General features: G+C 47.5%; 1 protein-coding gene across 3 annotated transcripts in view; it reads right to left on the bottom strand.

Annotated features, from left to right (window-relative positions):
• RNF32 (ring finger protein 32) overlaps positions 1 to 18908 on the bottom strand; it is a 39164-nt gene extending 20256 nt beyond the window's left edge. The window contains exons 1-5 of one of the 3 annotated variants that reach the window (XM_070368987.1): positions 18654 to 18908; positions 16101 to 16192; positions 15311 to 15578; positions 4652 to 4794; positions 339 to 371 (exon numbers count right to left, since the gene is read on the bottom strand). In XM_070368987.1, the coding sequence (XP_070225088.1) occupies positions 339 to 371; positions 4652 to 4794; positions 15311 to 15578; positions 16101 to 16115 (459 nt within the window). In that variant the 5' untranslated portion in view covers positions 16116 to 16192; positions 18654 to 18908. Of the gene's footprint in view, positions 1 to 338; positions 372 to 4651; positions 4795 to 15310; positions 15579 to 16100; positions 16193 to 18604 lie in introns of all 3 variants that reach the window. The other 2 variants (XM_005902704.2, XM_070368988.1) reach the window with 2 other exon arrangements.
• Between the last annotated feature and the right edge of the window lie 1361 nt (positions 18909 to 20269).

Genomic DNA, 20269 nt, shown 5'->3' with positions numbered 1-20269 from the left:
TTCTAGCCGTCAGTGGTGACTATGGATAAAATAAGTGGCTCTTTTCAGGAGCCGGAAAGTGAGAGAGGGCTTCCCTGGTGACTCAGTGGTAAAGAATCTGCCTGCCAATGCAGGTTCGCTCCCTGGGTGGGGAAGATCCCCTGGAGGAGGAAAAGGCAACCCTCTCCAGTATCCTTGTCTGGGAAATCCCATGGACAGAGGAGCCTGGTGGGCCACAGTCCGTGGGGTCGCCCAGAGTGGGACAGGGGTGAGGGACCAAACACCCAGGTGAGAGGCGGCCCTGCCCTCTGAGCTCGGAGGGTGCCGTGGCCCCTGGGGGCACGGAGGGGGCTCCTCACCCTGTGGAACACGTGTGAGCAGGAGAGCAGCACCTGTTCAGAGAAGACAAAGGAGGTTTGAAGCTTAAATTAGTTTAAAGGAGAAGCAGCATAAATGCATTAATTAAAAGAAAAGTTCTGACTCTTTGAAAGGTAAGCTGTGTTGCTTCTTTGAAAAAGTTAAGAAGCAGATTAACAACCTTGATATTTACAATATTCGGAGTTAAAGTTTAGCATGGCACAGGTATATAATCTCCACAAGAGAAACTTAACAACAATCTGAAACATCAAACGAACAGAATATTACTACAGAATAAGTGTATATTTAAAAATGAGATGATTATAAAAGAGAAGTATTTCTGGGCAGATCCTAAGAAAGAGCACAGCTGGCAGGGACCCAGGCTGGGGGCAGGGTGCAGAGGACAGAAAGCAAACACCTTTTCTTAGGACTCTGTTCAACTCAACTGCTATCTCAAATTTAATGAGCACTAAATCCCAGAGACACATGAATTACTTTTTCTCCTTTAAATGCAGGGCAAGGGTGGCCGCCAGAAAATTCCACCTTTCCGTGGCCCACATTCCCACTGAATAATGGTATCCCGTTGTTGGTTAGTCGCTTAGTCGTGCCCGACTCTTTGTGACCCCATGAACTGCAGCACGCCAGGCTCCCCTGCCCCTCACCGTCTCCCAGAGTTTGCTCAGACTCATGTCCATTGAGTCGGTGATGCTATAATATTCTGGGTTGAGATGTTATGTCCAGACTGTCTAAAGATATTCTGGGCTGGAACAAAGGAGCTTAGACTGAATGAAGAGAAAGGCCGTTGGTTCTTCCAGAAGGAAGGACCAGGGAAGGGTGAGACCAGGCCAGCCAGCATGCAGCCCACTCCCCTGCTCCGCGCTCCTGAAGTCTCTCTGAGGGAGCTGGGCTGGAGGGGGTGCAGCAGGTAAACTTCGCCAGGAGTGCATGTTCCAAGGCATGAGGGGCACGGGGGCCCATGCCTTCCCTGGGTCGCCTGGCCTGAGGGAAACCCCCCAGTTTTAATGAATCACCCCTCAGCCCACCATCACCCCTTTATTCAGTCTACACTTCTCTTCTCGATGGGAGGAATGGAAGAGACATCAGAATAAACACAACTCAGAAAGTTCTGAAACCGACCCTTGAAACGTACTGCCACCAAGAAGCCTAAATTGCAAAAACTCATTAACGTGGGTCCTTTTAAAGTATCATCGTTTAAGCCTGCTTCTTGGAAGAAAAGCTATGACAAACCTAGACAGCATATTAAAAAGCAGAAACATTACTTTGCCGACAAAGGTCCACCTAGTCTAGCTCAAAATTCTCCAAGCCAGGCTTCAACAGTACGTGAACCGTGAACTTCCAGATGTTCAAGCTGGATTTAGAAAAGGCAGAGGAACCAGAGATCAAATTGCCAACATCCTTTGGATCATCGAAAAAGCAAGAGAGTTCCAGAAAAAAAATCTACTTCTGCTTTATTGATTATGCCAAAGCATTTGACTGTGTGGATCACAACAAACTGTGGACAATTCTTCAAGAGATGGGAATTCCAGACCACCTTACCTGCTTCCTGAGAAACCTGTATGCAGGTCAAGAAGCAACAGTTAGAACTGGACATGGAACAACAGACTGGTTCCAAATAGGAAAAGGAGTACATTAAGGCTGTATATTGTCACTCTGCTTATTTAACTTATATGCAGAGTACATCATACAAAATGCTGGGCTGGATGAAGCACAGCTGGAATCAAGATTGTGGGGAAAAATATCAATAACCTCAGATATGCAGATGACACGACTCTTATGGCAGAAAGTGAAGAAGAACTAAAGAGCCCCTTGATGAAAGTGAAAGAGGAGAGTGAAAAAGTTGGCTTAAAACTCAACGTTCAAAAAACTAAGATCATGGCATCCAGTCCCATCACTTCATGGCAAATAGATGGGGAAACAGTGGAAACAGTGAGAGTGTATTTGGGGGGCTCCAAAATCACTGCAGATGGTGACTGCAGCCATGAAATTAAAAGACGCTTACTCCTTAAAGATTAAAAAGCTAATTAAAGATTAAAAGAAAATCTATGACGAATTTATATAGCATATTAAAAAGTAGAGACCTTACTTTGCTGACAAAGATCTGTCTAGTCAAAGCCACGGTTTTCCCAGTAGTCATGTATGGATGTGAGAGTTGGACTGTAAAGAAAGCTGAGCGCTGAAGAATTGATGCTTTTGAGAACTGTGGTGTTGAGAAGAATCTTGAGAGTCCCTTGGACTGCAAGGAGATCCAACCTGTCAATCCTAAAGGAAATCAGTCGTGAATATTCGTTGGAAGGACTGATGCTGAAAGTCAAACTCCAATCCTTTGGCCACTTCATGTGAAGAGCTGACTCATTGGAAAAGACCCTGGTGCTGGGAAAGACTGAAGGCAGGAGGAGAAGGGGATGACAGAGGATGAGAGGGTTGGATGGCATCACCAATTCGATGGACATGAGTCTGAGCAAGCTCTGGGAGATGGTGAAGGGCAGGGAAGCCTGGCATGCTGCAGTCCATGGGGTGGCAGAGTCGGACATGACTGAGCAACTGAACTGAACTGAACTCTGTATATTTAAAATATACTATTAAACGTTCATGAATAGTTGTTATTGGCAAGTGTTCTCTGAGATAAGAAAACTGAATGACTCAATGGTGGTAAACACACTGACAGTGTCCTCGAAGTCAGGGTTGGATCCCAGCCCTGCTGAGCTCATGTCCTGAGGCAGCGTGCTGTGGATCATGGGGAGTGTTTATTTCCTCATCGGTTAGGGGATATAACGCCCACCTCAGAGACACATGAGTTGAAATGATCAAACGTTGGGAAAATGCTGACTAAGGAAAAAGTGGGCTTCCCAGTTGGCTCAGTGGTAAAGAATCTGCTTGCCAATACAAGAGACTGGGATTCAGTCCCTGGGTGGGGAAGATCCTACCCAGGGAGAAGGAAATAGCAACCCACTCCGGTATTCTTGCCTGGAGAATCCCATGAACAGAGGAGCCTGGTGGGCTACAGTCTATGGGGTTGCAAAGAGTCAGACATGCCTGAGTGAGTAAACAACACCAAAGGAGAGCTAAACCTGAGAACTATGACTAGAAACACGAGAGAGACGCGTGTCTGTATCTATAATCAAAAATGTTACAGTGAGAAGTTTATAAAAAGCAGAATGGGAGAAACGCTGGGTGTGTGACACCCTGCTCCCCCTTCAGATATTCAGCTGCAAGCCTCCCTTCCTCACATCACCATCGGACCAAGTGTCTGTGCTGCAGACACTTGGAAGAGGTTGTTGGGGCCAGAAAGACTCCTCGCGGCTCTTTCACTAAAGGCTAAATCGTCCCAGAGCTACTTCCGCACTTTAAGGACCACAATCATTCTGAAATACCCAACCTTCATGTACCTAAGAGATTAGGTCTTGATAGAGAACTAGAACATAATAAGTATGTTTAAAATAATGTGTGAGTTCAAATTAGTAAAGAACAAAAGTTTATGACTGTGAACTAACTCATTAACCATAAAAACTTATTAAAACAAATGAAGTTTGAGAGTTCATGTGCCAGGTTGGTAGATGAAGCCTGGGATTCCTAGGCTGTGAATTCTAAGCCTCCTTTTAAATATATTTACTGTATTTTTTTTTTAAAGCAAAGTTCCTAGTGCTTCTGTGTAGGAAGCATAATGATACACATGAGAGAAATTACTCAGGGTGGTCATTTGCTAAAAACAAACAAAAAAAGATTCTAGGAATAGCAGAGCCCCTTAACTTCCATGAGATTGAAGTTTAATTAGTCAAAGTATGTATAGGAAAAAAAAAAAAAACTATGACACAGACCGATTGTATATTAGCTATATTATCATCAGTCTTAACTATGGTAAACTTTCATAACAAAAATCGTTATAAGATTTTACTTAAAGACCCTCCCACAGATTCTTTGGAGATATTAGACCTCGGTTTTCCTTTTAGGATTTCATTTCTCAAAACAACATAAATGATCCCCACTCTTCTGCTCTGTACACCTTGCCAGCTGGGTTTCCCCACCCCTGCTGGGCACAGTCGGTGGAGTGGGAACAGTCTTGTACAAATTCTGTACTTGAGAATTAAGAGCAATCAGTAAATAAGACTGTTCAGTGAGGGTGTTTAGCTCTTTCTCATATATAAACTTAACTAATGGAAAAGAAAATGTTGAGTCTTTGAGGGTCAAGCGGGAGGAAGAGACTGAAGAAAGAAGGTGGACCCTCTTAATCCCCAGTTCAGAGTCCAGTCCCGGAGAACGCCCGCAGGCTTGCTTATCTAAGGCTCACGTCAAACACCTGCGGGTGAAGTCCAAACTCCTCTTTGCATATCGGGCACGGCTGCATGGAGTCCCCCTGCTCAACGGACCTCTGCTTCACTCTGTCCCATTCATCCGCCGACAGTGGCAACGCGGGAGGGTCAAAGAGGCCCAACTTCTGTGCTGAAATGCAAATAAGAGGGAATGTGAGTCCAGTATATTTTAGAGGGTGGTAACTCATGCAGCATTTTAATGACATTATTTTGCAAATATTAAGGCAAGACATTCACATTACTTACTTCATTCCACCGTATTTAGAATGCTGCTTTTATACGGGTGAACAGAAGTCAAGGAGAATAATTTGGCGTTGTTCAGTCGCTCAGTCATGTCCAATTCTTTGCAGCCCCATCGACTGCAGCACGCCAGGCTGCCCTGTGCTTCACCAACTCCCGGAGCTTGCTCAACCTCATGTCCATCGAGTTTGTGATGCCATCCAACCATCTCATCCTCTGTCGTCCACTTCTCCTCCTGCCTTCAATCTTTCCCAGCGTCAGGGTCTTTTCCAATGAGTCAGCTCTTTGCATCAAGTGGCCAAAGTATTGGAGCTTCAGCTTCGGCATCAGTTCTTCCAGTGAGTATTCTGGGTTGATTTTCTTTAGGATTGACTGGTTTGATCTCCTTGCTGTCCAAGGGACTCTCAAGGTGAATAATATCTTACATTTATGTTGTTTTTATTTACAAAAAATTCCCCATATCTATTTCATTTTCACAATGATTCTATAAAGCAGGCCGGGCTGATATCCTATTTTACGAATTTTTCATAGGTGTTGGCCAAAGGTCTCCTCATTTCTCAGCTAACTTCTCTTTCAGCTTTCGGCATTGCCTTCCTCCAATTTTGCTTGTTTCTGCTGCCAGTGACCTTTGTAAAATAAGTATCAACCCAGTTCTTCCCTTGCTAAAAATTTATGGCGTACAGTTACCCGTTAGAATCAGTCCTTGTCTCAGCCACGTTTGAGGATCCTCTGCTGTCTACCCTGGAGCAGGCCCAGAGCATCTGTTCCAGTGGAAGCACTCACTCTGGAGAAGGAACCACGAGGAGCTCGGGAGAGTGGGGTGGGGGTGTCAGCACAGCTTCCGCTCTCCCCACCGTGGCCCCAGGCCACTGAGTGCACACAGCATCAACCCACAGGGCTGCCTTCAGGGATGGAGAGCGAAGTGCTAGGTCTGCGGAACAAGAATGGGAGGCCTTGACAGGCCCGCTCAGAGTACAAGAAAGAGCTCTCGAAGACAGAAACGTTTTAGTGTCCAATGGAAATACCAGAGTCAACCAAAAGACTGGAGGAGGAAGCTAAGGTAATCTCAAAGCAGAAGAACACGGTAAAGGAGGAGACAGAAAATAAGAAAACTCAAGGATCAGTCTGACATCTGAAACTCAGGCATTCCAGAAAGAAAAGAAAACAGAGAGTACACAACTTAAAGAAAATAGCCCAAATGTCTCCCAGAAGAGGACACCTGTTTCTAGCCAGAGAGCACCCAGCAAGGCCGGAACGAAGGACTCACCCAACTCCGGTCACTGTGATGCTGCAGAGGCAGAAAAAGATCCAAAGTACCAGGAGCCAGAAGCACATCAGATGCGTCCATAGCAACACGGACAGCAGGAGGCAGCCCTTCCAGCATCGTGAGATGGAGCTCTCCCTGTGAGAATCTCTCATCAGCCACAGGCCACGTCAGAGCGGCACACGGGTGTCTCCTGTCTGCTCCCTTGGACGGGGCCTCTCACACGCTGTTCCCCAGAAGTTCCTGCTACAATGGCACTGCGGGGTGCAGAAAGCTAAGGGGCAGGAGAGCCTCAGGGCTGCAGTCCACAGGAGGGTGCAAAGCAGAGGCCCAGGGCCCACAGCGCCGCACCAGTCCCACAGAGCAACTGTCCAGTTGCGAGCACAATGTCTCCATGAAGATAAAACAAAAAGTCACCTACTGTATTTTAATGTACCGAGAGAGTATACTTTTGGAAGACATTCTGGGGGGCAGATTTTGGCTCTTTTCCTACGAGTTATTACAGCGTATTACAAAATTTTATGAATGAAAACAGTGAGATACTAACATAGAAACAGAAGCCCCAAATCATGCACATTCCCCCTCTCCCTCTCTCAGATAAACAGAGAAAACTCGCTGCACACGCAACGTGGTGCCACAAGCCAGCTAAGGAAGCAAGGCTCATGATTCGAGGGAAGAATCTAACTTTAATTGTTACATGAAATAATGTTCCCCAAATCATTTGCAAAATAAACTGGGCTGAGATCTAAGTGAAATGCAAAACTTCAAAAGTAGTGACGAAAAGACGGGAACATCTTTGCGATCTCAAGGATGGGTAAAGATGGAAACCCCCCAAATCATAAAGGATAACGAGAAAAACTGGTAGACGAAACAGCAGTTGGAGTGAAGAGTCTGTTCAAATGTACGATCAGACACAGACCCAGAGATGGTAGTCTCCGTGGCGAAGTCAACACGGGATTCAGACAAAGAGGACGCTGAGAGCCCAGCATGGCGGCAAGAAAAGATGGGAACCCTAGAGCAGTATTAGGTTTGGGCAACAGTTAAGAGCGTGTGGGACTGTTACAGGAAGGGCGACCAGGGCCCAGAGCCGGGCTCTTGTCTAACATTCGGGAATGAATTGATCAAGGAGACACATGTCTGACAAAGCCAGAGATTTACTGGGAAAGGGCACCTGGGCGGAGAGCAGGAGGGTAAGGGGACCCAGAACAGCTCTGCCACGCGGCTCGCGGCTCGGGTTTTACGTGATGGGATTAGCTTCCGGGACATCTTTAGCCCGTCGTTCTGACTCAGGGTCCTTCCTGCTGGTGCACGCCCTGTTCAGCCAAGATGGAAGCCAGAGAGGAGGATTCTGGGAGGTGGTGGGACACGTGGTGTCTCCTTTTGACCTTTCCCACACTCTTCCCGTGGGTGGTGGCTTATTAGTTCCGTGTTCCTTACCAGGACCTCCAGTCATAAAACAACTCATGCAAATGGTTACCGTGGTGCCTGGCCAGGGAGGGCGGTTTTAGTCAGCGTGCTTCCCCTAACAGTCCCACCTCAGCAGTAGCTAACATGCATAATGCTAAGATGTTTTTTTCATTCCAAATCGGGACGCTCATCCTGGTGTAATTTACAGCCTCAGGTGACGGTGCCGAGGCTCCTGATGGTTTCCGGAAGCTGTACGTGCAGACGGAAGGCGGTCACGAACCACTGTCGTGTGCGCCAAGCTGCGCACTTCCCGTGCGACACCGCATACAGGACGGGACTAGCGCTGCGAGCAGCTCGGGGGAGAAGGTCGGAGCTTCTGTCCGGCCCCGGGCTCCCCCTTCACAGGGCAGCTCCCGCCTGCAGGCCTCTGGCTCCTTCTCCACCGCCAGCCGCCCTCCACCACCAGTTCAGTCACTCAGTCGTGTCCGACTCTTTGCGACCCCGTGAATCGCAGCACACCAGGCCTCCCTGTCCATCACCAACTCCCGGAGTTTACCCAGACTCACGTCCATCGAATCAGTGATGCCATCCAGCCATCTCATCCTCTGGCGTCCCCTTCTCCTCCTGCCCCCAATCCCTCCCAGCATCAGAGTCTTTTCCAATGAGTCAACTCTTCACATGAGGTGGCCAAAGTACTGGCGTTTCAGCTTCAGCATCATTCCTTCCAAAGAAATCCCAGGGCTGATCTCCTTCAGAATGGACTGCTTGGATCTCCTTGCAGTCCAAGGGACTCTCAAGAGTCTTCTCCAACACCACAGATCAAAAACATCAATTCTTCGGCGCTCAGCTTTCTTCACAGTCCAACTCTCACATCCATACATGACCACTGGACAAAACATAGCCTTGACTAGATGGACCTTTGTTGGCAAAGTGATGTCTCTGCTTTTCAATATGCTGTCTAGGTGGGTCATAACTTTCCTTCCAAGGAGTAAGCATCTTTTAATTTCATGGCTGCAGTCACCATCTTCAGTGATTTTGGAGCTCAGAAAAATAAAGTTTGACACTGTTTCCCCTGTTTCCCCATCTATTTCCCATGAAGTGATGGGACCAGATGCCATGATCTTCGTTTTCTGAATGTTGAGCTTTAAGCCAACGTTTTTTCACTCTCCCCTTTCACCTTCATCAAGAGGCTTTTTAGTTCCTCTTCACTTTCTGCCATAAGGGTGGTGTCATCTGCATATCTGAGGTTACTGATATTTCTCGCAGCAATCTTGATTCCAGCTTGTGCTTCTTCCAGTCCAGCGTTTCTCATGATGTACTCTGCATATAATATGTTAAATAAGCAGGGTGACAATATACAGCCTTGACGAACTCCTTTTCCTATTTGGAACCAGTCTGTTGTTCCATGTCCAGTTCTAACTGTTGCTTCCTGACCTGCATACAATTTCTCAAGAGGCAGGTCAGGTGGTCTGGTATTCCCATCTCTTTCAGAATTTTCCACAGTTTATTGTGATCCACACAGTCAAAGGCTTTGGCATAGTCAATAAAACAGAATTAGATGTTTTTCTGGAACTCTCTTGCTTTTTTGATTATCCAGCAGATGTTGGCAATTTGATCTCTGGTTCCTCTGCTTTTTCTAAAACCAGCTTGACCATCAGGAAGTTCACAGTTCACATATTGCTGAAGCCTGGCTTGGAGAATTTTGGGCATTACTTTACTAGCATGTGACTGCTGTGGGGGTAGAAAGTATTACAGGGTAGGGGCCCTTCCATGTTGGCTGGAGTTGAGCCTTTGGGGACCTGTCTTTCCAGACTTTAATTAGGACTTGAGTCCCTGGAGCATATAGTGGTGACTCTTTAGAATCTTTTGGGTCCTGGTTCATACCCCACAAGCATATATCCTGTTGGAACTGCCCAGTGGCTATGGTATAAGACTGGAGGGTCTGAACCTCTGGATCTAGGAAGAGGTCATTGACATAAACAAAAGGTCTCCCATATAGCATCTCATAAGGACTAAGACCAACCTGTTCCTTGGGGGCAATGCGAGTGCGGAGGAGAGCTATTGGTAAAGCCTCCTTCCATCCCAGGGAGGTCTCCTAGGTTATCTTTTTTATTGCTGATTTTAAGAATTGATTGGCTCTTTCTACTTTTCCTGAAGATTGAGGCCTCCAGGCACAGTGGAGATAATAAGTAATGCCCAATGCTTTCGAGACTCTTTTGGGTGACCTTAGAAGTAAAGGATGCCCCACTGTCACTTTGTAATGACCTGGGCAGACCAAATCTTGGAATGATTTCATGGAGCAGTTTTTTACCACCTCCTCAGCCTTCTCTGTCCTGGGTGGGAAAGCGCTCAATCCATCCTGTGAATGTATCTATCATAACTAATAGGTATTTATACCTTTGGAAACTGGCATCTGGGTGAAGTCCACCTGCCAGTCCTCTCCTGGGTAGGCCTCACGTCGTTGGATGGGCTGGGCCAGCTGGGGTCTTTGAGCTCCTTGAGGGTTGTTAAAATTGGCAAGTGGGACAAGAGGAGACCACCTGTCTTATAGTTGGTTGGAGGCCTGTTCCTCTGAAGGACCTTTCTAGTCATCTTTGGAAGGCCTTTTCTCCTAAATGAGTGGTGGCATGTAAGGAGTTAACCAACTTCCATTGAAGGTTTCCAGGCAGAAAAAGGAGTCCCTCCTTTGGAACCACCCCATATGATCTTCTGGAAAGCTCTCGCTCTTAGCTTTAAGAGTCTCACCTTCAGTATATGAAGGAGTTTCTGGCAAATTAGTCTGTGGAACTAAGGTGGCAATCCCTATTAGGTCATGGTTCTGTAATGCTGCTCTCCTAGCTGCCTGATCAGCTCTTGGTTCCCTCGTGCCACTTTCGTGTTCCCTTTTTGGTGTCCTTTACAGTGGGAGACTGAAACCTCAGTGGGAAGATGGACTGCCTCCAAGAGTCGAAGAATCTGATCATCTGTATTTGACTGGGGACCCTCGGTGGTCAAGCGGCCCCTTTCTTTCCAAACAGCCGCATGTGCATGTAGCACCAGAAAGGCATACTTAGAGTCAGTGTAAATGGCTATTCTTTTTCCTTTTCCCAGCTCTAAAGCTCAAGTCAGGGCTATGAGCTCAGCTAATTGGGCTGAAGTACCTGGTGGCAGAGGCCTAGCCTCTATGGTCTCAAAACTGGAGACTACTGCATACCCGGCTCTTCTTTTTCCATCCAAGACAAAGCTGCTCCCATCAGTGTACCAGATTTCCTCAGGATTGGTCAGAGGATCTTCTGACAATCCCTCTCGGGGTTTTGTCCAGTGGCCCAAGGTTTCTAGACAGGACTGAAATGGGAGAGAGCCCTCGGGGGTAAGGAGGAGGGTGGCTGGGTTAAGAACCTCACAAGGGGATATAGTGAGGCCTGGATTTTCCATCAGCATTATTTGATATCTGAGGATTCTTTGATCAGACATCCATAAATGGCCTCTCCCACTTAGGAGTTGTTTTACTTGGTGGCTGGTAAAAATAGTTAGTTTGCCCTGAAAGGAGAGTTTTAAAGCATCTTCTATCATGATTGCAATAGCTGCAAGATTTCGAAGGCAGGGGGCCAACCTCAGGTAGTTGGATCGAGCCTCTTGGATAAGTAAGCTACAGGCTGGGGCTCAGATCCCAGCCTTTGAGTTAACACTCCCAAGGCTATTCCCTCTCTTTCATGGACATAAAGTTGGAATGTTTTTTCTGGGTCTGGCAACCTCAAGGCAGGTGCCTGAGTTAAGGCCTGTTTTAGTGTAGCCTCTGCCTTCTTTTGAGGAGTTCCCCACATCAGTGGGATTGAATCATCTCGTCCCTGTAAGTTTTCATATAAGGGCTGGGCAATTAGACCCTAGTTGGGTATCCAGATTCTACAATAACCAGTTAGCCCCAGGAAAGCTCGCAATTGTTTTCGAGTCGTGGGGGAGGGCAACTGTACCTGATCAGAAGACAGCCTCCTGGACCCGTGTGTAATCTGAACTCCCAGGTAAGTGACCTTTGTCTCGACCATCTGTGCCTTAGCACGGGAGACTTTATATCCCGTTTCTGCCAAAAAGTTTAGAACCTGAATTGCATGTTGTTGGGCGCTTTTCTCATCTGGAGAGCAGATTAGTAGGTCATCTACGTATTGTAATATTTTCCCATTAGGTCCCAGGTCCAGTTCTAGGAGATCCCAGCTAAGGGACTGTCCAAACAGGTGGGGGCTATCTCTGAACCCCTGAGGTAATACTGTCCAAGTCATCTGTTGGTGTTTTTCTCCTGGGGCCTCCCACTCAAAGACAAAAAGGTATTGGGATTCTTTAGCCAGTGGTAAGCAAAAAAATGCATCTTTGAGATCCAAGACTGTAAACCACTTGGCACTGGGTGGGATTTCTCCCAAGATTACATAGGGATTGGGTGGGATGGAGGGGGACTACAGCTTCATTTATGATCCGGAGATCTTGAACCATTCGCCAGGTTCCGTCTTTTTTCTTTACTGAGAGGACTGGGGTGTTATATGGCGAACTGGTGGGGACCAATAGCCCACAAGCGAGGAATTTATTTATTAAAGGCTGTAGTCCCTCCCGAGCCTCTCTTTTGAGAGGATATTGTTTCCGGTTAGGAAACCGAGTGGGATCTCGGGAGGACAATGATGACCGGTTCAGCTTGGTGGGCTCGTCCAGGAATCCCCTGGTCCCACACCTGGGGGTTGATTTTGTCTTCCCATAGTTTTTGGCCCCTCTCTATTGAAGGTGTAATGGGTTCTTCAGTAGTAACCAGGAGCTGTAGAGCTCTAGGGGCTGAAAAACTTCCCATCACAAGGGTGGTTCCCCAGTTTAGTGAGTATATATCTTCCCAATAAGGGGGTAGGACACTCAGGGACCACCAGAAACTGGTGGGAAAATATTTGTCCATCCCAGCAACAAAGAAGTGCTCGGGTGAACCTTTTAGTAGTTGCTTTTCCTGTAGCTCCGCCACCAGGTCCCCAGCAAACCTCCTCTCCAGGCCCAGCATCATTTAAAAAATTTTATGGCGGTTCCTCAAAAAATTAAATATAGAATTACCACACAGTCCAGCAATTCCTCTTCTTGGCACATGCCCCAAAGAATGGAAAGTGGAGACTCAAACAGGTATTTGTACAAAAAGCTTCCTGGCAGCACCATACATGGTAACTGAAACAGGAAACAACTCAAGTGCCCACCGACGGAATGGACAGACGTGCTGCATGCCGGCAAGCGGGTCGTGTGTGGGCCTAAACGAGGAGGAGGTTCTGATAGTGCTGCAACTGCCAGAACGAAGAACCCTGAAGACGTTACGCTGAGAGCAACAGGCCAGACACAAAAGGACAGATATTAAATGACTGAGCCAAAGTGGTCGGATTCTGAGAGACAGAGAGGAAACTTGTGGTTGCCAAGGTGGGGAGAGGGGCTGGGAGTGTGTAAGTGGGCAGAGTCTGGGGGGATGAAGGCATTGTGGAGATGGACAGCAGCGATGACCGCTGGGCAGCGGGAGCGCACTTACCGCCACTGAACGACACGCTTAACATGGCTGCAGTGGTGAACTTGACATATTTCATCACAACAGAAGTTCTAACCACAACCCCCCTCCCAGTCGGCCCCTCCCGGTTTCTCCCCAGTCTCCCCTTCTGCCCTACCCTCGCTCACCAGGCCGCAGCTCACTCTCCTTTCAGCAACTGAGGCACCCGAGCTGCCTTGCTTCAGAGCCCTGCGTGTGCCTCTGTCTCCGTCAAGAACATCCTTCCTCTGTTCTTTGGTGGTGGTGGTGAAGTCGCTTAGTCGTGTCCGACTCTTTTCGACCCTGTGGACTGTAGCCTGCCAGGCTCCTCCGTCCACGGGATTCTCCAGGCAAGAGTACTGGAGTGGGTTGTCATTTTCTTCTCCAGGGGATCTTCCTGACCCAGGAATCGAACCTGGGCCTCCTGCATCACAGGCAGATGATTTACCAACAAGCTATGAGGGAACTGCAGGGACAAATCCTCTTAACCCTGTGAATCTATGGTGGCAGCTGGCTGATGTTCACCAGCCTCCTCCTGGGTGCATGGCTGGATCTGCCCTCCCTTGCAAAAAATGAAAATAAATAAATAAAACCTTTTCTGTTCCTAGGTTTGCAGCTTACAATAGCTTGGACTTGTCTGTTAACACTGTAAAGCCGTGTAAAGGAGACTCACGCGCCTTGCCCTGGGCCTCCCCAGATGCTAATGTGTCACGGGACCTGAGCGCGTGGTCCCATCCAGCTCGGCCTGTTGATCCAGCGCTGTTGATTCATCTGTCTGCCCCACTGGGCGTCCTCCTAGTCTCACTGAAGCCCGTCTGCTCTGCCCCAATTGCACATGTGCTCAGCTGGCTGCCCCTTGGGCCCCTCAGGACCTGGCCTGGCACCTCGGTCTTTGCTTCTCTTGACGCTTCTGTGGAGCCCGGGCAGGACCCTCCTTGTGGGCCAACTGATGCGTCCTCAGAGCAGACTGAGAGATGCTTCTCTGGCAGGAGTGTCTGGGAGGGGCCTGCACCCTTCTGAGAGCCTGGCCCCAGACTTCCTCACGCGGTAAAGGTGCCGCCGCTTTCTCTGTGCAGTGAGTACAGCCCTGGGGCGACGCTCTGAGGCTGCGCCCAGGTCCGAGTCTCAGCACCACTCCCTGCTGGTTCCAGCATCCGGGTACCACTGTCATCGCTGTGCTTGTTGTTCAGTCATTAAGTCACGTTGGACTCTTTGTGACTGCGTGGACTGCAGCACACCAGGCTTTCCTGTCCTTCACTTTCTCCCATTGAGTCGGTGTTGCCATTCAACCATCTCATCTTCTGTTGTCCCCTTCTCTTCCTGTCCTCAATCTTTCCCAGTATCAGGGTCTTTTCTAATGAGTCGACTCTTTACATCAGGTGGCCAAAGTATTGGAGCTTCACGTTAGTCCTTCCGATGAGTATTCAGGGTTGATTTCCTTTAGGACTGACTGGTTTGATCTCCTTGAAGTCCAAAGGACTCTCGAGAGTCTTCTCCAGAAAAACAGTTTGAAAGCACCAATTCTTTGGCTGCCGCCTTCTTTATGGTCCAACTCTCACATCTGTACATGACTGCTGGAAAAACCATAGCTTTGACTATACGGACCTTTGTCGGCAAAGTGATGTGGCTGCTTTTTGTCATTATGGTCTTGGCCAGATGGTCATTTCCTATTTCTAGCCCCTATCTACTATATTTAATAGCTGTTAATCAACTGTAAGAAAGAGCCTTTCCTATTATTTATTCAATGATTTATTTCTATCACTGTAGATTAACAGATATTTACTTTATTGTCCTCTTACTTATTCTTGCTCTACTTATCATTACTGGGCTTCCCTTGTGGCTCAGCTGGTAGAGAATCCACTTGCAATGCGGGAGACCTGGGTTTGATCCTGGGTTGGGAAGATCCCCTGGAGAAGGGAAAGGCTACCCACTCCAGTATTCTGGCCTGGAGAATTCCATGGATTGTTTAGTCCACGGGGTCACAAAGAGTCAGACACGACCAAGCAACTTTCATTTATCATTACTATCTTTAATTTTTGCTCAAACTGTCCCCACCACTGTTTTTATTTATTTATTTTTCCACCACTGTTTTTAAACTTTAGTACACACATATCTTTCTGTAAGATTATAAATTAAAATAATTTCTGTATCAGAGAAAATGGTACTACTCATCTCAACCAGATTCTTTAGCTCTAGTAAGTCAAAATAAGAGTGATGAGATCAGCTTACCTAAAGTTAATGGTGGTGGCTTTGGATCAAGAACATATTCTTTTTCTGGATCTTCCACTTTAAGGCCACCTTGTGTGGTTTTCTTAAGTCCAGTATCTATTGTTGCCTTTGCATTTCTTTTTAGAGATTTGGATCTGTTCTCTGTCTTTTGTACCTTTGTCTTAGAGTAATCTGCTACTGAAAGATTTTGAAGTTGAAGATCATGTACAATGTGATCTTGTAAAGCCACTGCAGTGACTGCTAAGTTATCCTGTTTAGAGGAATGACCCTAAAAGCAGGAAAAAAGCCTTTTGGTTACATTATCTAATGGCTCATTTACAAGAAAGCTTACACTTTAATACTCAACCTTGATGGCATACCAGACCAGATCCAGTAGTAAAGAATGCTGCATGGATCGCTACCCAAGTCGGGGGACCAAAGGCCAGTCTCATTTATGTTAAGGACACAGTAACATCTTTTCACTTAATTACTAAGGCCTTAATCATAATAAGAATAAATACATTCTGACCTATAAAAGCTGTGCATGCCCGAGCACATTGTTTCACTATAATTAGATTAGGCAAAGCTTGTTTCTTTTATACTACAGAGAACCTTGCATTTAAGTGCATGTTTCTTTGGTGAAAACTTATACAAAATAAAATTGCTCTGCAGCTAAGAAATGCTAGCACCAAGCACTACAGCTGGCAGTGCCTCACTGATGCAAGGTTTGCAAACCATTTTTATACCGTCAAATAGCTGAATTAAAACATATTCATGAGTAAAACACTGTGTTTTAAACAGGATTGTGTACCTTATTTCTTAACATGCTGATTCAGGAGAAGCTGTTGCTTAGCTGCATCAAAGTATATCATCCTTTCATATCCCAGTCCTTCAATTCTTCCACTGTAAAAAAGTCAACAGAAAGTCAAAGTTAGAGTGTGCATAAAACATCTGGTGAAGTTTATGGGGAAGAGATCAATTGAGGGTCTAACCGATGGTGAAGGACAGGACCGCCTACCACCACAGCCCACGCTCCGAGGTATGGTCTTGGAGGAATTCGAGCCAGTTGCATCTGGATCAGGCCCTGTCCTCAAGCAGTTCTCCAGTGAGTTGGGGGAAACATATTAATGTGAACGAGAATAATCCATTGCTAAATATAGTGATATCATGTGTGAATACAACAAAATTTCAGACTAAAAGATCAGAGAATGTAAGCAAAATGCTTCTTGAAAAGTCAAAGTGTTAGTTGCTGTGACTTTTTGCAACCCCATGGACTGTAGCCCGCCAGGCTCCTCTGATCATGGGATTTCCCAGGCTTGAATACTCAAGTGGGTTGCCATTTCCTTCTCCAGCGGATCTTCCTGATCCAGGGATCGAACGTGGGTCTCCTGCATTGCAGAATCTTTACCATCTGAGACTTCGGGGAAGCTTCTTAAAGAGATAATACTAAACCTGGGATTTGAAGGACAAAGAGCGGGCAATGAACATGCTGCTCAAAGCATGAGGAAAGCAAAGGCGCTCCAGAACTCAGCAGAGGTTTGCGTTTCAGAGGAGAAGGGAACAGTGGATGCCCTGGGATGGAGGAGGAGCGCTCTGTGACTTACCCCCACTAAGGGTACAGACTACAGAATGTGAGCCAGGTTCCAGTCTTGCTCTGTTTGCAAAATACATAGCATATCTGAGTCTGCTTTCCCATCTCAAGACACACACACAGCACTTTCCATGCAGGACTGTCAGGATTAAATGACACAGCCCAATTCCCTTCAAAGCTGGAGGAAGAATTCGGAGTTGACCCTGTCAGTTTTTAGACAAGGGTGTATCTTATGATTCTTTATCATCTGAGAAGACAAGACACCAAAATACACTGGGGTGGGGAGAGACAGTACCCTGTTGAAGTCATCTAGGGACCAGTATTGAGGGCCTGACTGTAAGAGGAGAAAGGAAGTAATCCCTCATGTGTGTCTCAGGATGGACACCTACATCCAGTTAGTCCCACAGTATGAACTTCCTAAGGAGAGAGTGTCCAATGAGAAATGTAGAATGAGAAAAGTCAGGGCTTAGCTGCTGCCAAGATCCCCTAGAAGTGAGGTGACCGTTTCCATGGCAACCTCATTCCCCTTACATTCCGGCTTCAAGAGAAGCATGAAGGAAGTTTCCTTCCAATGTTTCATCACAACAGTCTAGGCTGGAGAAATGGCAGAAGACATTTAAAACGCTGAAAGATCACTACCAGAATCTTCTACTTTCAAAACGCCCACAACCTGGCAGAGTACAATTTACATCATCCTAAAAATTGTTTAATAATCACAGCTAACCATCTGCAGTTGACAGTTTTATCTCGTGTAAGCCATTGTGATTAACATCAGGATAAGAGCTTTTAAAAACGGTGCCCCTTGTAAGTCCTATAGTGTCATTAAATTTCAGTATTAGAAACTATTTTCAAGTATTTAGTCCAATTTCATTTTTTTGAGGTATAGTCCAACTTCATTTTGGGTCGCAAAGAGTCGGACGCAACTGAGCTCGCACGTGCGTGCACGCACACACACTAACTTCATTTTAAAATGAGAAAACGTATCCGGAGATTACTGACTCCTCCAAAATTATATAATTAGTCTGTGGCAATGGTAGGGCTAGAAAGTTAATCCTTACCCAGTATTTAGAGCTAAAATTAATAGGAATATTCTTTCTTTGTAAATTCCATTGTTAACAATTAGTTAAAAGATGTAGGACTTGGTAACAAAAAACCACTACTGTGGTGCCAAAGTAATTAGTTACCAATTTGTCTAAGTGACTTTAAGCTAATTTATAGACACGCTAGTTAAAAACACAGGCATACAAGAGAAACCCAAGTTTTAAAAAGACAATTGGACACTGTCTTATTACGTTTTATAACTTAGGAATCCCTTGTTTTACGTTTTTGATGAGACTGCACCTAGGTTGGCCAGAAGCACAGAGACAGATGTAAAATGACGTCCTTGGGTCCCTGGGTACCAGTAGTTTGACCAAGTCCCCAGGACGCTCAAGCCCCAGGAGCCCCCCCCCCCCCCACCCCCCGTCCTCCTCCAGGGAGGATACGGCGCTGTAGCACGTTATTTATTGAAGAACATCCGCGCACAGCACACGGGAGGAATCAGCAGTTCACTCTGAGTTCAAGGGTCAACTGTACACGTGAAGGGTTTCAGTAACGGATTCTCAAGCATTGACCCTTCAGGCCCTCCCAAGGGATGGCCGCGGAGCAGGTGGGCTGTCCTGGGGACAGTGCCGACCGCTTTCGCTCGCAGGGCGTCCCCTTCCTTTCCTTCCCGCGTTCCCTACCGGAGACCACATCTGCAGCGCAATCCACCCCGCCTGCCGCAACGCCCACCGCAACGCCCACCGCAGCCGGAGCCCTCCACCGACGCGGCTCGCCGTTGCCTAGCAACCGCCGTCGCACCAGGCTAGCACCAGCGCGCATGCTCATCAGCCCCGTGCCTCCCGGGGCCGGGAGCCGCTTTCCGGAGGCCCGCCGCGGCTCTGCCACACTGCGCATGCTCGCCGGTCCCGCCCCGCTTGCAGCCGCATCGCGCATGCTTGCCGGCCCTGCCGGGCGCCCACTATGACCGGGCGGGGCTTTCTTACCGCGCGCGCTCGTCGGCCGCGCGCTGCACAGGCCGCGCCGCGCGTGCTCGCTCGCCCGGCCCTCGCTCGGGGGCGCGGCGCGCGCGCAGGCGTGCGGGCGGAGCGCGGGGCGCGGGGTCGCGAGGGACGGGCTAGCGTGCGGCCGGGCCCGGGGCGCTCTCTCCGCGGCTCTCTCCCCACGCGCCCCGCGCGGTTCCTGGAGCCCGCCGGCCCCGGGCCGCCGGGCCGCCGTCTTGCCTCGGTTATGGCTTGGACTCGCCTGGGCCCCCCTGGTTTCCCTTCTCTAAGCATCACATCACGCACTACCCGTTGTCCAGAGTCCGAAAACCACTGTTTCTTACATGTCTTTGGCTTTTTAGTCGTTAGAGGTGAGCTTGGATCCAGTACTTAACGCCGCACTCTGGCCCAACCCGGAGACCAACAGAAGCTTCTTGAGACACTGACTCAGTTGTACTATTTCAACTTTTATTCAAATGAAGTTCAGCTGAAAGTACAGAGACAACATACAAAATGCAAATAGTCCCTTTTTTCTCCACTCTTCTGAAAGCGAGGTCTAAAGAACTTACCAAGTTGGTTGGAAATAGATCATTGATTGTTGAAGGCCACGTTAGTGATGTAACATGGGAATGAATGGTATTATATTGATGAAACAAGGCAATCAGAAGCTTCGTTGAAGATTTTTTTTCCTCAGTTCAGATCAGTCGCTCAGTCGTGTCCGACTCTTTGCGACCCCATGAATCGCAGCACACCAGGCCTCCCTGTACATCACCAACTCCCGGAGTTCACTCAGACTCACGTCCATCGAGTCAGTGATGCCATCCAGCCATCTCATCCTCTGTCGTCCCCTTCTCCTCCTGCCCCCAATCCCTCCCAGCATCAGAGTCTTTTCCAATGCATCAGCTCTTCGAATGAGGTGGCCAAAGTACTGGAGTTTCAGCTTCAGCATCATTCCTTCCAAAGAAATCCCAGGGCTGATCTCCTTCAGAATGGACTGCTTGGATCTCCTTGCAGTCCAAGGGACTCTCAAGAGTCTTCTCCAACACCACACTTCAAAAGCATCAATTCTTCAGCACTCAGCCTTCTTCACAGTCCAAATCTCACATCCATACATGACCACAGGAAAAACCATAGCCTTGACTAGACGGACCTTTGTTGGCAAAGTAATGTCTCTGCTTTTGAATATGCTATCTAGGTTGGTCATAACTTTCCTTCCAAGGAGTAAGCGTCTTTTAATTTCATGGCTGCAGTCACCATCTGCAGTGATTTTGGAGTCCAGAAAAATAAACTCTGACACTGTTTCCATTGTTTCCCCATCTATTTCCCATGAAGTGATGGGACCAGATGCCATGATCTTAGTTTTCG

This window comes from Bos mutus, chromosome 4 (genome assembly GCF_027580195.1).
Source record: "Bos mutus isolate GX-2022 chromosome 4, NWIPB_WYAK_1.1, whole genome shotgun sequence".
In the NCBI taxonomy this organism is placed as follows: domain Eukaryota; kingdom Metazoa; phylum Chordata; class Mammalia; order Artiodactyla; family Bovidae; genus Bos; species Bos mutus.
This window is presented reverse-complemented; position numbering and strand designations above follow the sequence as displayed.